General features: G+C 31.6%; 2 protein-coding genes and 1 pseudogene across 2 annotated transcripts; 1 reads left to right on the top strand and 2 right to left on the bottom strand.

The window, feature by feature from the left end:
• The window catches only part of LOC107615145, a 4,086-nt pseudogene extending 2,425 nt beyond the window's left edge, over positions 1–1,661 (top strand).
• On the bottom strand, positions 2,494–5,460 carry LOC107618830 (glycerol kinase). Its single transcript, XM_016321001.2, has 4 exons — positions 5,120–5,460; positions 4,664–4,885; positions 3,283–4,231; positions 2,494–2,993 (listed from the first exon to the last, which is right to left on the bottom strand). The coding sequence occupies exons 1-4, from the start codon at positions 5,251–5,253 to the stop codon at positions 2,742–2,744; spliced, it is 1,557 nt and encodes a 518-aa protein (XP_016176487.1). The 5' UTR covers positions 5,254–5,460; the 3' UTR covers positions 2,494–2,741.
• Positions 11,292–11,663, bottom strand: LOC107615144. The gene has a single exon (XM_016317252.1). The coding sequence runs from the start codon at positions 11,661–11,663 to the stop codon at positions 11,292–11,294; it is 372 nt and encodes a 123-aa protein (XP_016172738.1).

The raw sequence follows: 12,747 nt of genomic DNA on the forward strand, positions 1-12,747 counted from the left end.
ATGTTGACCTTTTCATTTTTCTATTTTTTTTTTTAAATTATTTTGAACAAAAAAGGGAATATGCACATATGGTCAACACAGTTTCTCAATAGAAAGATTTATACTGGATATGTTGGCCGATAATATTAATATATGGTGGTTCAATTTCATCATCTTTTTTTTTAGAGGTTATCTTCTGATAAATACCCTCATCCTTAAAATTACATAGTCCTAAAATCTAAAAAAAGCAAAATATAAGAAGACTACATTTAAAATCAAATTACATCCAAATGAACTAATGGTACACCTTATTTCAAACAGAACTACACTGAATAAGGAAAGGGTGCTCATTGTCAAATAATTCACATGGGTTTTCATTATTACTGCCACATTGAAAATGCTCTCATTGCCATGTATTCCAAGTGTGGGGCACTTGACGATGCCTTGTTCATATTTGAAAGTATTTAGCAAAGGGATTTTGTCACTTGGAACTCTTTGATCGCAGCGTATGCACAGCATGGGCTTGCACAAGAGGCAATTTCTCTTTAAGAGATGATGAATCAAGGGGTTAATCCGGATGAAGTTACTTACCTTGGCATATTGTCCTCGTGTTGGCATGCTGGCCTTGTTAAGGAGGGTCAAGATTACTTAAATTCCATGATTGAGCATGGCATGGAGCCAGAAATGGATCACTACTCTTGCATTGTGGATCTTCTTGGTCAGGCTGGCTTGCTGCTGGAGGCTTGTGATTTCATCCGAAACATGCCTATTTGTCCCAATGCTGTGATATGGGGTTCACTGCTTTCATCATCTATGCTTCATGGAGATGTTTGGATTGGCATCGAAGCGGCTAAGAGTAGGTTATTACTTGAACCAAGGTGCCCTGCAACACTTCAACAGCTGGCCAATCTATATGCTAGTGTAGGTTGGCGGAATCAGGTAGCACAAGTGTGAAAGTCACTGAAAGACAAAGGTCTGAAATCGAATCCTGGTTGTAGTTGGATTGAAATCAAAAGCAGAGTTCATAGATTTGAAGCACAAGATAAGTCAAACAACAAAATGACTGACATTCTTTTGATCATGGGTAATTTGAATGAGCATATGAGTAGTTTAGGTCTTTAGTCTCAGATCAGATCTCTGGTGAGGAAAATGTTTGGTCTTCATAATGCTAAATGAGGATCTCCATTATAGGGCTGTTCGCATTTCTGGCATTGACTTGCAGTCTAGATTCCATGCATTTTTTGTCAGTAAAACATACATTGATGACAAGACATTCTAGATGAAGTACAAGCAAAATGGACGGTGAAAATCTTCCTTTCATGCAAAGATGTTTTATAAGACTTTTCCTTCATTCAAAGGAGATTATGTATGCAAAACCAGTAACTTTTCTAAATTCTAAAGAATTGAGGATGAATGTGGCTAAAACCAATAATTTGAACCAAGTTTTTCATTCTAACCACCTGCTGCTCTTGGATAATTTGGGCAGCTGCAGGTTTGGTAAAGTCTGGTTCAGTTCCTTGAGAGTTTAAACAGCGCTTTGAAGCTAAAAGACCGCCGCTATCTGTTGGATTTGGTGCAGTGGATGAAGAAGATTTATGCCTATAAGCATCCTCAAATGCTTTGAAGTTTAAACAACTTTTTTGTGGCAGGTTTATTGAATGCTGCAGGATCAACCATGAACATAAGATGATACTGGTGTTCTAGATATAGCAAATAGAGAAAGGTTATACAGATCAATTTGACAATAAAGAAGAAAAGAAAGGTTATTTGAAAGAGCAATACTCAAAATATGTACTAGTTTACTGGATTTTTTTTTTCTTAAATAAGGAAGCCAATAATCTGAGATTAAATTATGTATTTACAATAAGAATAATGCTACACATCTAAGTCTTTTTGTTAACCAAGTCCAATCAAGTTGGTTTAGCATAACAAAAATTAATTATCGCTAACACTATTCTAAGGCTTGTTTAACTTGGTTAGACTCGGTTCATAAAATGCTTGAATGTGTAGGATTACTCGAAATCCATCAAACAAGTTTTTTATTGGAAAACTATAGGGTACCAACATATTATCTGCCAACTTATTGCCAACAATAATTAATTATTATATTTTAAATACATATATAAAGAGACACGTCCCGAAAATAAATCTATAAAGACACTTCTATTAAATACAATTATAAATAAGTGTAATTTTTTTTTGGTAACGTAGCGGGATTGTTTTTTATTTTATTCTACATAGTATCAGTAGTTGGCAGATTTAATTGTAGTAAGACTATTGGTGATTGCATCAGCTTCTGTCCACTTGATAAATGAAAAAGAAAAATGTCTTAGCCATCTTAAATTCTTAATCCTTACTTGTTACTATATGGCCAAGTTTACTTAAAGGCCTTGCTAAAATAAAATAATAGAATTTACTGAAATAGTTACTTTTAACCACTTCTATTAATACTAAGTTACTAACAAAAATGATCGCGATTCATCTTTAGAATATTATTATTGCATACCGGTGACGTTCAATCAAAGTCATGCTTTTCCTTGGATACTAACTTTTCATATTCTAAACTGCATTATGCAGAAAAGTTTACAGCAAGTATTCCTAAGGTAATTGCTAGTGAAATAAATTCATTATTAATAAATATATATAAATTAGTAATAACTAATTTAGCAGGTGATTTCTATTATTTATAAAAGAAAGGGTAAAGAAAAACAGGACAACTTTGTTCAACTGAAATTGAAAGAAGACTTTCTTTCCAATGTAGATCATAATTCAAATGAAAGATCAGCCAAGTCAAAACTTCTATTAACAGCTTTGTTCCAGCACTCCACCTTCTTCTTCCTCACTTCCTCGGTCATTATCGGACGGAAGGTAGTAGCTTTCTTCATCTGTTCCGCCGTATCGAAGATAAAATCCTCTTTCCAAATACCAGCTGCTAACCCAGCAGCAAAGGCTGCTCCACGCGCGGTCGTCTCTATGTCAGATGGCCTAATCACCGGCATTGCAGACAAATCTGCCTGGTGAACAACATTGTCAACAAAAATTTTTCAGTTATGTGAAAAAGTAACAAAACTTCACAAGAAATTTGTAACAAGTGTGGACCTAAAAAGCCTAAAATAGCCAATTAGTAGTATTTAGTTATAGTAGGAATTAGCATAAAAGAAATGATATAAATGAAATAGTATTATGGGATTATTATGTGAAATGTGATTGAACTACTTTCCCACTGAATTTGCAACATCTTCCCATAGAGCATTACTAAGAAGCTTCTTTTTAAAAGTAGAAGAAAGTGCAATTAGTCCATACCTGAGTCTGCATCAGCAAGTTGTTAATAGTTGCACCACCATCCACTCTGAGCACGCCATCTTTTTTATCGTTTCCATAATCTTTTTGCATCGAGTCCACCACATCTTTCACCTGAAAACACATGCTCTCAAGTACAGCACGAGCTATGTGAGCCTTGGTTGTGTACCTTGTTATTCCAATGACAATCCCCCGAGCATCATCACGCCACCACGGAGCAAACAATCCATTGAAAGCAGGAACAAAGTAAACGCCACCCGTGTTTTCAACCTGTGATGCCATAGCCTCTATATCCGAAGCACTAGAAATAATCCCAAGATTGTCCCTAAGCCACTGCACTGCAGCTCCAGCAATAGCAACCGATCCTTCCAGTGCATAATTGGTTTGAGCCTTGGAGCCAAGCTTGTAAGCAATGGTGCTTAGAAGACCATGATTTGACTTAATTACTTTGTCACCGGTATTTAGAAGTATGAAAGCACCTGTGCCATAAGTGCTTTTAGCTTCTCCTTTACGGCACACTTGTCCTAGCATTGCTGCGTGCTGATCCCCTAAACATCCTGAAATTTGTACCCCTTTGATCGGCCACCCGGTAGCAACATTTCCTATGACCTCGGCATTACTAACAATTTTAGGCAAAATTTCACCAGGGATTCCAAGGGTTTTTAAGGTAGCAGGATCCCAATCAAGGGTCTTCAGGTTCATCAGCATCGTCCGAGATGCATTTGATACATCAGTTACATGAAATCCTCCGTCCTTCCCTCCAGTTAAATTCCATATTAACCAAGTGTCTACAGTTCCAAACAGGGCATCTTTTTTCTTTATACCCTCCTTGACGGCGTCTACATTTTCCATCAACCACAGCAGCTTCGTGGCGCTGAAATATGTGCTTATCGGCAAACCACAGCTGTCCACAAAATGACCTTTCCCACCAGATAACTCCTTTTCTAATCTCCTGTTCTCAAATGATCCAATGAAATCTATAAAAATCTTGAAAATGATAATTAACAAAAACATAATGCCTCACATACCAAAAGGAATCAAAGAGTGAGCAACTTCAAACATAAAACATAAACAAAAATATCCAACACATCAATCTAATTTGTTTTCAAGAATATTATGATTGATTACATCTTACAAGTCATGACTTTCACCCCCTGAAAAAAAAAATTTGGAAGTGAATTGAATTCATAAACTAACATCATCTCATTAAAGTGATTATATCTTCCTTTCTGATCTATGTAGCTGACCTCACTTATAACTCCATGTGTCAATCACCATTACAAGGTTCATAATCGTCCAAAACCAACAAATTGAATTGGATTATGTAATTCACTAATTTAAACCAAATTTAAGAATTCCAACAAATGATGAGACAGTAATAGACCTGCAAATCGAAGTGGTACGAACATCCATCCAAACAATAGCATTGTGAAGAGGGGCACCAGTGGATTTGCTCCAAACAAGGGTAGTCTCCCTCTGATTGGTGATGCCAATAGCCTTCAAACCCTTATCCACATTGAATCCATCAGCTGTAGCCTTGTCCACAGCCTTAGCAACACAAACCTTCACACTCTCCAAGATCTCCATTGGATCATGCTCCACCCAACTACCCAAAACCAAACCACCACATATCAACACCAAATCAATAAAGACTCATTCAAATTTCGCAAAAAAGAGATAAACTTTGAATAAAAACAAAGTCGGGTGGTGGTATCAGCACGCAATAGCATAATCCCAGACCAAAAAATTCTTTTTTTGTTTAAAAATACTAAAATTGTTAAATTTTCATGAGAAAATAGAATCTAAATGTTTAAAACTATAAATCGTGAATCAAACTTACCCAGCCTGTGGATAGAATTGAGTGAATTCAACTTGGTGAGATGTAATTGGGCGAGCTGATTTGTCATAGATTATGAACCTGCTGCTACTGGTTCCTTGGTCAATGGCGCCAACAAAAACATCCTCCTTTGACATGTTTCCTTTCTCCTTTGATTGAACGAAGAAAATAATCGATGTTATTCGTCAGAAAGAGGAAAAAGAAAGAGCGCTTTATGGATGCGGGAATGATGGATTATATATAAATAAGAAAATATGATCATAGTTTGACTAAATATCAAATGGGATTTCCTCGGGGATGACGATGATGTTCCTTATTTTCAACAAAATTGATTAGGTTGTTACACTTAACTAAAGTCAAAACAAATAAAAGCTATTCCATTCCCATCGTATTATACTATATTATTATTATCCATATCTTATGACAAAAATGTATTATATTATTTCATTATTATTGGATTAGTGGATTAATAAGATATTTAGGGATGGTAACGGGCCATTAAATTAAAAATAATAATAATAATTCAATTCTATATAAATAGGGTTTGTCGATGATGACAGAAAGAATTGAGTGGTTAAGACTTAAGAGAGCTAAAATCAAGGAACAAATCAGAAGTTGATGTGTGATAGAGTTGGAGTTAAATGAATCATGATTTGACTCTAATAAATACGGTTGCTAAACATGAGATGAAGAATAGCTATTTTTTTTAAAATATGTTAGTAACACTTAAATTTAAAATTAATAGATAAACATAAACATGCGGTTAAATAAATTAAAAAGTGTAATTAATTATTATTTCATTATCCCAATTAAATTTTTAATGTATAATTATATTTATATATTTTTTTATAAATTTAATTTTGATACATTATTAGTGTAAAATAATTTACACAAAAATCTAATTATGTATTTTTTAAATTTATTGTAATTCAAATTTATTACTAAGATAATAAGTTCACGTAATTATTGTATGAGTCAACTCAAATTAATTCAAATTTATTTTTAAGCTAATAACGATAATAATTAATAATTACTCAATTAGTTTTCATGTAAAAATAATAATTTTGTTTACATTATATCATCTTTTAGTTAGTTGTTAGGATTTTTATTTCAAATTCAAATCAAAGTCAATTAGGTTTCAAAAAATCTTAACTATGAGTCAATTATAAAAGTACAAATTAGAAATGCATAGCACTACACCTCTCTTACTTAGTACAAATAATTACTCCTTTTAAAATTTTGTGTATACGTATACGAGTGATAAGGTTATAGATCCTACTGAGTTTTGAAAATTCTTTATTATCATACTCAATTGAGATGGTTTGGCTCGATAAAGACGTGAGCTTTCTACCATTTTTTAAAATAATATTATTTAGATTTTAGTTATTATATTTGTATTAATAAAATATTAAAATATAATCGCACGACTGGCACACAAAAAGGATTAATATTTTATTTATACACAATAATGTTTGGTTGAATACAACTTAGCTTAAAAACGCCAAGAATATTATAATTAGGATAAAAAACGTAAATAAGCCAAGGGAGCTGAGAAATTACGCAAATCCGCCAAATTGAAAATTGCTTCACGAATGAGCCAAAGCACATTACTATATAATTCGAACCAGGTTAATAAATTTATTTAATAAATATATTTGAATTATACCACAAAAAAATATTTTATTCTATGCAAAATAATTTAAAAAATGGCTTAAAAAATGTTAGAAGTATTATAAAATTTGTAATGTCCTAATGACTTAGGACATTAAAGAAATACTCCACATAGTCACTAATAATATATTTTTTAATTATTTTGTATGGAATAAAATATATATTTTTTAATTTTTAAATTATTAATTTTTAATAAATTTTTTTAATAAATTATTAATTTTTTAACAGCATAGTTCGAATTACTATTCGAGGCAAACTTTGACTAATTCGAACCAAATTTTTTGTAATAAATTATTAATTTTTTAACCATAGCATAAATCTAATCCATACAATTATTTTAATATACCAACCATTATATCTATACGGAGCCAATGCTAAATCGAATTCAATTAGTTCGATAATATGAGTTTATGAAAAAAATTGTATTTTATAAAGTTTAAAAATTTTTATTATGTGATAGGTTAGTAACGAGTACATTACAATTTTTTATAGTACTCATCGTAACAATATTTAATTTAATAATTGTTATTAAAATTTTAGTCGTACTCGTTACAAAATAAATAATTAGAATATATAAATATAAAATGAATTGACCGATTTAAAAATAGGACAATCTAATAATGTTAAAAGCCATTTAATTTAAAAACGTAATTTAAAAAATAAATCCTTCACATACTTACATAATTATGAATTTATAATATGATAAATACTTCTAAACACTGAATTATTTATTTAAATAGTTTAATTTTTATCTAACCTAATATAATAAAGTATATTTAAACCTTATTATTATTATTATTATTATTATTAGCTTAATTCAAATTACATACACATAATTCGAATCAGATAAATTCGAATTTCATCTTGCATAGTTCGAATCAGTGTGATTCGAACTATTCACACTGCAAATTCCCTCACTAATTCGAATAGGGTTGATTCGAACTATTCATAATGCAAACTCTCTCACTAATTCGAACAAAGTTGATTCGAATAAATAAGTTTTATAGTTCGAATAGATTTAATTCGAATTATATAAAAAAATGATTTTGATTGATCCATGTCTTATTTTTCCATTTAACTTAATCACGTAAATTCTAATGCAAATTAGTTTAATACTGTCATTTACCCTAACTATTAACTAATAATATCTAATGTTAAAAAAGTGAAAATCGAAAAAGAGAAATAATCAGGTTTGCGGCATTACCTCAATATTCAATTATTCATCAAGTATCTTCACTATAACTGACTCCGTTGAGTTCGCCACCATAGAACTCAACAGTTACACCTACTTGTTCAACACTATACTTCGATTCTGCTCTTCGAAAAGGAACATCGGCTCTAACAATTCCGTCTCCGTCTATCAAAACAACTGGAAATGTCTCAACAAAAGTAGGCATACGCCTTACAAAAAGTTCACGCCCCTCTTTATCTCTAAAGATAGGATGTCCTAACCAACCGACGGCTATTCCATCTCCATTATCCATTGAGCCCGCTCTGACCAATTGAACTACAATCCCAGGAAAGGGGCGTACAGCATAGAAATTCTTATGCTTTCATTCAAACCTTTTGTTTTTATTATTTTAGATTATAGAATCGTTTGCTTTAATTAACTGACAGAGACGTATCATATATCCATTATTTTTATTATTCAATTATATAAATAGATATATTTATTGAATTGATATATCAATACGCACTTTAGAGATCGACATGGATTACTTGTAATCCCTTCATTCATTATTGCCAAATCAATTGAAAAATGAATCCATCAATACAAAAGAAATTAAATAAAGAAAGAGTCTTTTTTTTATCTTTTTTTTATTTAATCGTTTTTTATATTATACTTAGAGATCCTAATAAGGATCTAGATCATTAACAAGATTTGAATTTTATATGTATATATGGTCCGTAAAAAAAGATCCCTAAAGATTTATCACATTTTATTTTCTCCCATATCTGAGCATATCGGCCATTTCCGGAGAACAACAAATGGTTATATCTTTTTATGGTGGATCGGCAAATTATTGGGCCGAGCTGGATTTGAACCAGCGTAGACATATTGCCAACGAATTTAAGAATAATGTTAGCCATAACTGATTTTTGTTATGTTAAACCAACTTAGTTGGACTTGGTTAATAGAAAAAACTTTGATGTGTAGTATTATTCTATATATATAAAATAAGAGTATTTTAGTCATTTTCTATAATAAGGGTATTATAGTCATTTTTTTATAAAAAATAATATTAATTTAGACCGGTTTAAGATTTGATTCACCATTTTTCGGTCAAATTAATTTTTCTGGCATAATTTTAACAAAAATAACACAATTTAATCAATTATATGTGTTAAATTTTAATTATTAAAAAATATCTTTAAAAAAAGACGTTTTAGACGTCTTTATCTGAGTGGCTCCCATCTTTTAAAGGAGTATTTTGGAAGTGACTTTCTACATAAATCTGTCATATTATCGTTTAAGCAGATATGTTGGACATCAATCGTTCCTTGATTTTGAAAATCATGAATAAAAAAGAATTTGGGAGAAATATATTTTGTTCTATCACTTTTGATGTATCTACCTTTAACTTGCACAATGCACGCTGTACTGTCTTATAATCAATTAGTCTACATGATGACAGAATATATTGAATCAAACTCTTGAGTCAAAAACACTCGTGACTTGCTTCATGTATTGCCAGTATTTCAGCATGATTAGAGAATGTTGCTGCTATCATCTGTTTCGTGGACCTTTATGATATAGCTGATCACCATATGTGAATAGGTATCCTGTTAGAGAGACTCAAACCTGCGACTTCTTAGATGAGTATGGAGAGACTGTGTCATTTGAGTTATAATTTATTGGCGAAGAGAAACATTAGCGTTCTAGTAGCACTAAGATATGGTACTTTATGACTAATGATATCTTCATTTTCTTCTTTAGAACGGAATTGATAATTTTTCACATCCAAAGACCTTAATTACGATTATTGGGGTACATAATGAATGTGATTTATCCATGTAAAATCTCTTTAAAATCTTTTTTGTGTATGTTGTTTAATGAATAACGATCCCATTTTTTATATGTTCGATCTATAGGTCGAGACAAAGTTTAGTCTTTTCAAGACCTTTCATTTTAATGAATGTATTTATAATATTATTTATTATGTATGTTTAATTTTAACTATTAAAACCAATTTAATAATACATAAATAAAAACATCACTGATAATCCTTAATAACTTCATTAAAAGCGGTTGAATATTCTACTTCATCATTCTTTGAAAAACACTCTTTTTATTCCAATTGCATGCCACCGTAAGGGTGTATACGGATCGGATCGGACATAGCAAAAAATTCGATCCGATCCGCACAATTTTCATCGGATCGGATCGAATATGATATCCGCGTTTTTTAGTGTCGAATCCGATCCGATTCGCAAATGTACGGATCGAATTAGATTGGATATCGGATATATCTGCATAATTGAACCTTCTCTTTTTAATCATACTAGTATTAAACCCGTGCAATGCACGGACTTATATTTAAATTTGATATGTTAAATTAAAAATAATATTTTATAATTATAAATTTTTTGAGTTTAATATAACACGATCATCGTCATTATATAATAAACGTACTGAATATGCTGTTTAATCTTTATTCAAAGTAAAAAGCAAATAGAAGAGTTTAAAGTCTATAATATTCTTGAACCATAAGGAGGAAGACATGAAAAAAATAAGAACATATATAACTATAATAATAGCATGTCAATTTTACACTAAATTTTATATCAAATGGCTAATAAAAATTTATCGACAACCTAGTATCTTACTAACTTCATTAGAAAAGCAATTGGCATATGATGTGTACTCCTTGTTACACATTTCATCTCAAATCTGAAAACAGAGTAATAGATAAATTTGTTATATCTATAGTAAATTTTTATATAAAAGTGTAAATCATAACATGCTATTAAAATGAAAATAATATTATTCTTACCTAAATATTATTAAAACCTTCTTTAAACACGACATTTGTTGTTGATGACTTTAGATTGCTGTCTTTGTCTAGAATTAAAACCTAAGGCCACTGCGACTCTTAACTCTTGACAAAGCAACATAAAGTTGTTCATAGGTGAACACTAATTTTGACAAGTAAAGTCCTGCATGTGATAATGATTGACCCTGACTCTTGTTAATGGTCATTGCAAAGCATACTGTTAATGGAAATTGTCTCCGTTGAAACTTAAATGGTAACCATGAATTTGAAGGGATCAAGTTCATTCTTGGAATGTACACTTTATCTCCAATATTTTTACTGATCACTACCGTCACTCCAATTACGTTACTACCAAGTTCGTTAACTATTAATCTTGTCCCGTTGCATAAACCTGAAGTCTAGTCTATATTTCGCAGTAGTATTACAGCGACTCCTGGCTTCAAAGTCAACTTGTGTTTCGGTAGTCCCGAACATTTGAGGTCATTTAGGAACTCTGGTGTGAACTACTCTTATTGTACATCTTCATTCTCATCAGCTTGACATGTTGTGTCAGAACTCAAATACTCATTTTCCATCCCTGGAAAGATTGTCAAGACAAAATCGTTTACCTTCTTGACACTCTCAAGCGTGGGTGCAGGAATTGCCCTACTCTGAAAATACTTGTAATCTGACATGTTTTGCAACAAATTTGGATATACAAAGTCTACCAAATGAAAGAGAAGGTCATCAGTAGTTGTAATCAATAGATCATCTATAATTTCAATTTCTGATTCATCACCAACAACAAAACTAATATTTTCATTTCCAACATCAAGTATCCAATTAGTAAATTTCTTCATTTCACCTTCATCTTGATCTGAAGAAGACATTAGAAGCCTCATGTTCGTATGCAGTTTCAGAATCTTACAAAACAACCACAGATGGGATGAGTTAATAGCTGATGTCAATATATCGTGTCTACTCCCTTTCGGAATCATTGGAAGTATCTGTCTTAAATCACCTCCTAGAACTACAACCTTACCCCCAATCTGAAAGCGGTTGAATATTCTACTTCATCATTCTTTGAAAAACACTCTTTTTATTCCAATTGCATGCCACCGTAAAGGGTGTATACAGATCGGATCAGACATAACTAAAAATTCGATTCGATCCGCACAATTTCCATGATATCCACGTTTTTTAGTGTCGAATCCGATCCAATTCGCAAATGTACGGATCGGATCGGATTGGATATCAGATATATCTACATAATTGAACCTTCTCTTTTTAATCATATTTCTATGTAAAAAATTCAATGAGGATCTGTCAGATTGAATATGCAGATGTAGAGCAAATATTCGCGATCCGATCCGTAAAGGGTGTGATCAAATCCTATCCGATATGATCAGTGTGTGAATTGAATTGTATCCGCAATTTTTAAATCGGATGTGAATATTTATCGCAAATCAGTAGATATGATCCGATCCATGAACACCCCTATGCCAGAGTGCATTGCATGCCTTTGCAACCAACTAATCTTCTGCAACGTCACCAACCAACTGTTCCTTGACGGCCTTCTTCCAATGGTGACTTTTAACCTTTTTCATTTCTCCGATCTTGACTCTGTCTTCTGTGTCTTTGGATCCAGAATGATATTCCCTACGGCCCTGCTGTTCAATAAGAACATCTTTTCATGTTTTGATTTTATGATTTTAAATTTCAGTGATTTTATTTTGAATTTTAATTTCTTAAATTGACTATTTTTTTATTTATAAATGGACTATTTAATTTTTTTTGTATTTACAATGAATTACATAAAAATATAAAACCTTATTTACTTGATAATTTTTTTTTTTACTAAAGATATGAGATTCGAACTCGCAACCTCTTAATTGAGTATAGAGAGACTATGTCATTTGAGCTATTACTCATTGGCATTTACTTGATAATCTTTGATAACAGATTAATTTTTAACACGTATTGTAC

Source organism: Arachis ipaensis, chromosome B09, assembly GCF_000816755.2.
Source record: "Arachis ipaensis cultivar K30076 chromosome B09, Araip1.1, whole genome shotgun sequence".
NCBI classification, from domain to species: domain Eukaryota; kingdom Viridiplantae; phylum Streptophyta; class Magnoliopsida; order Fabales; family Fabaceae; genus Arachis; species Arachis ipaensis.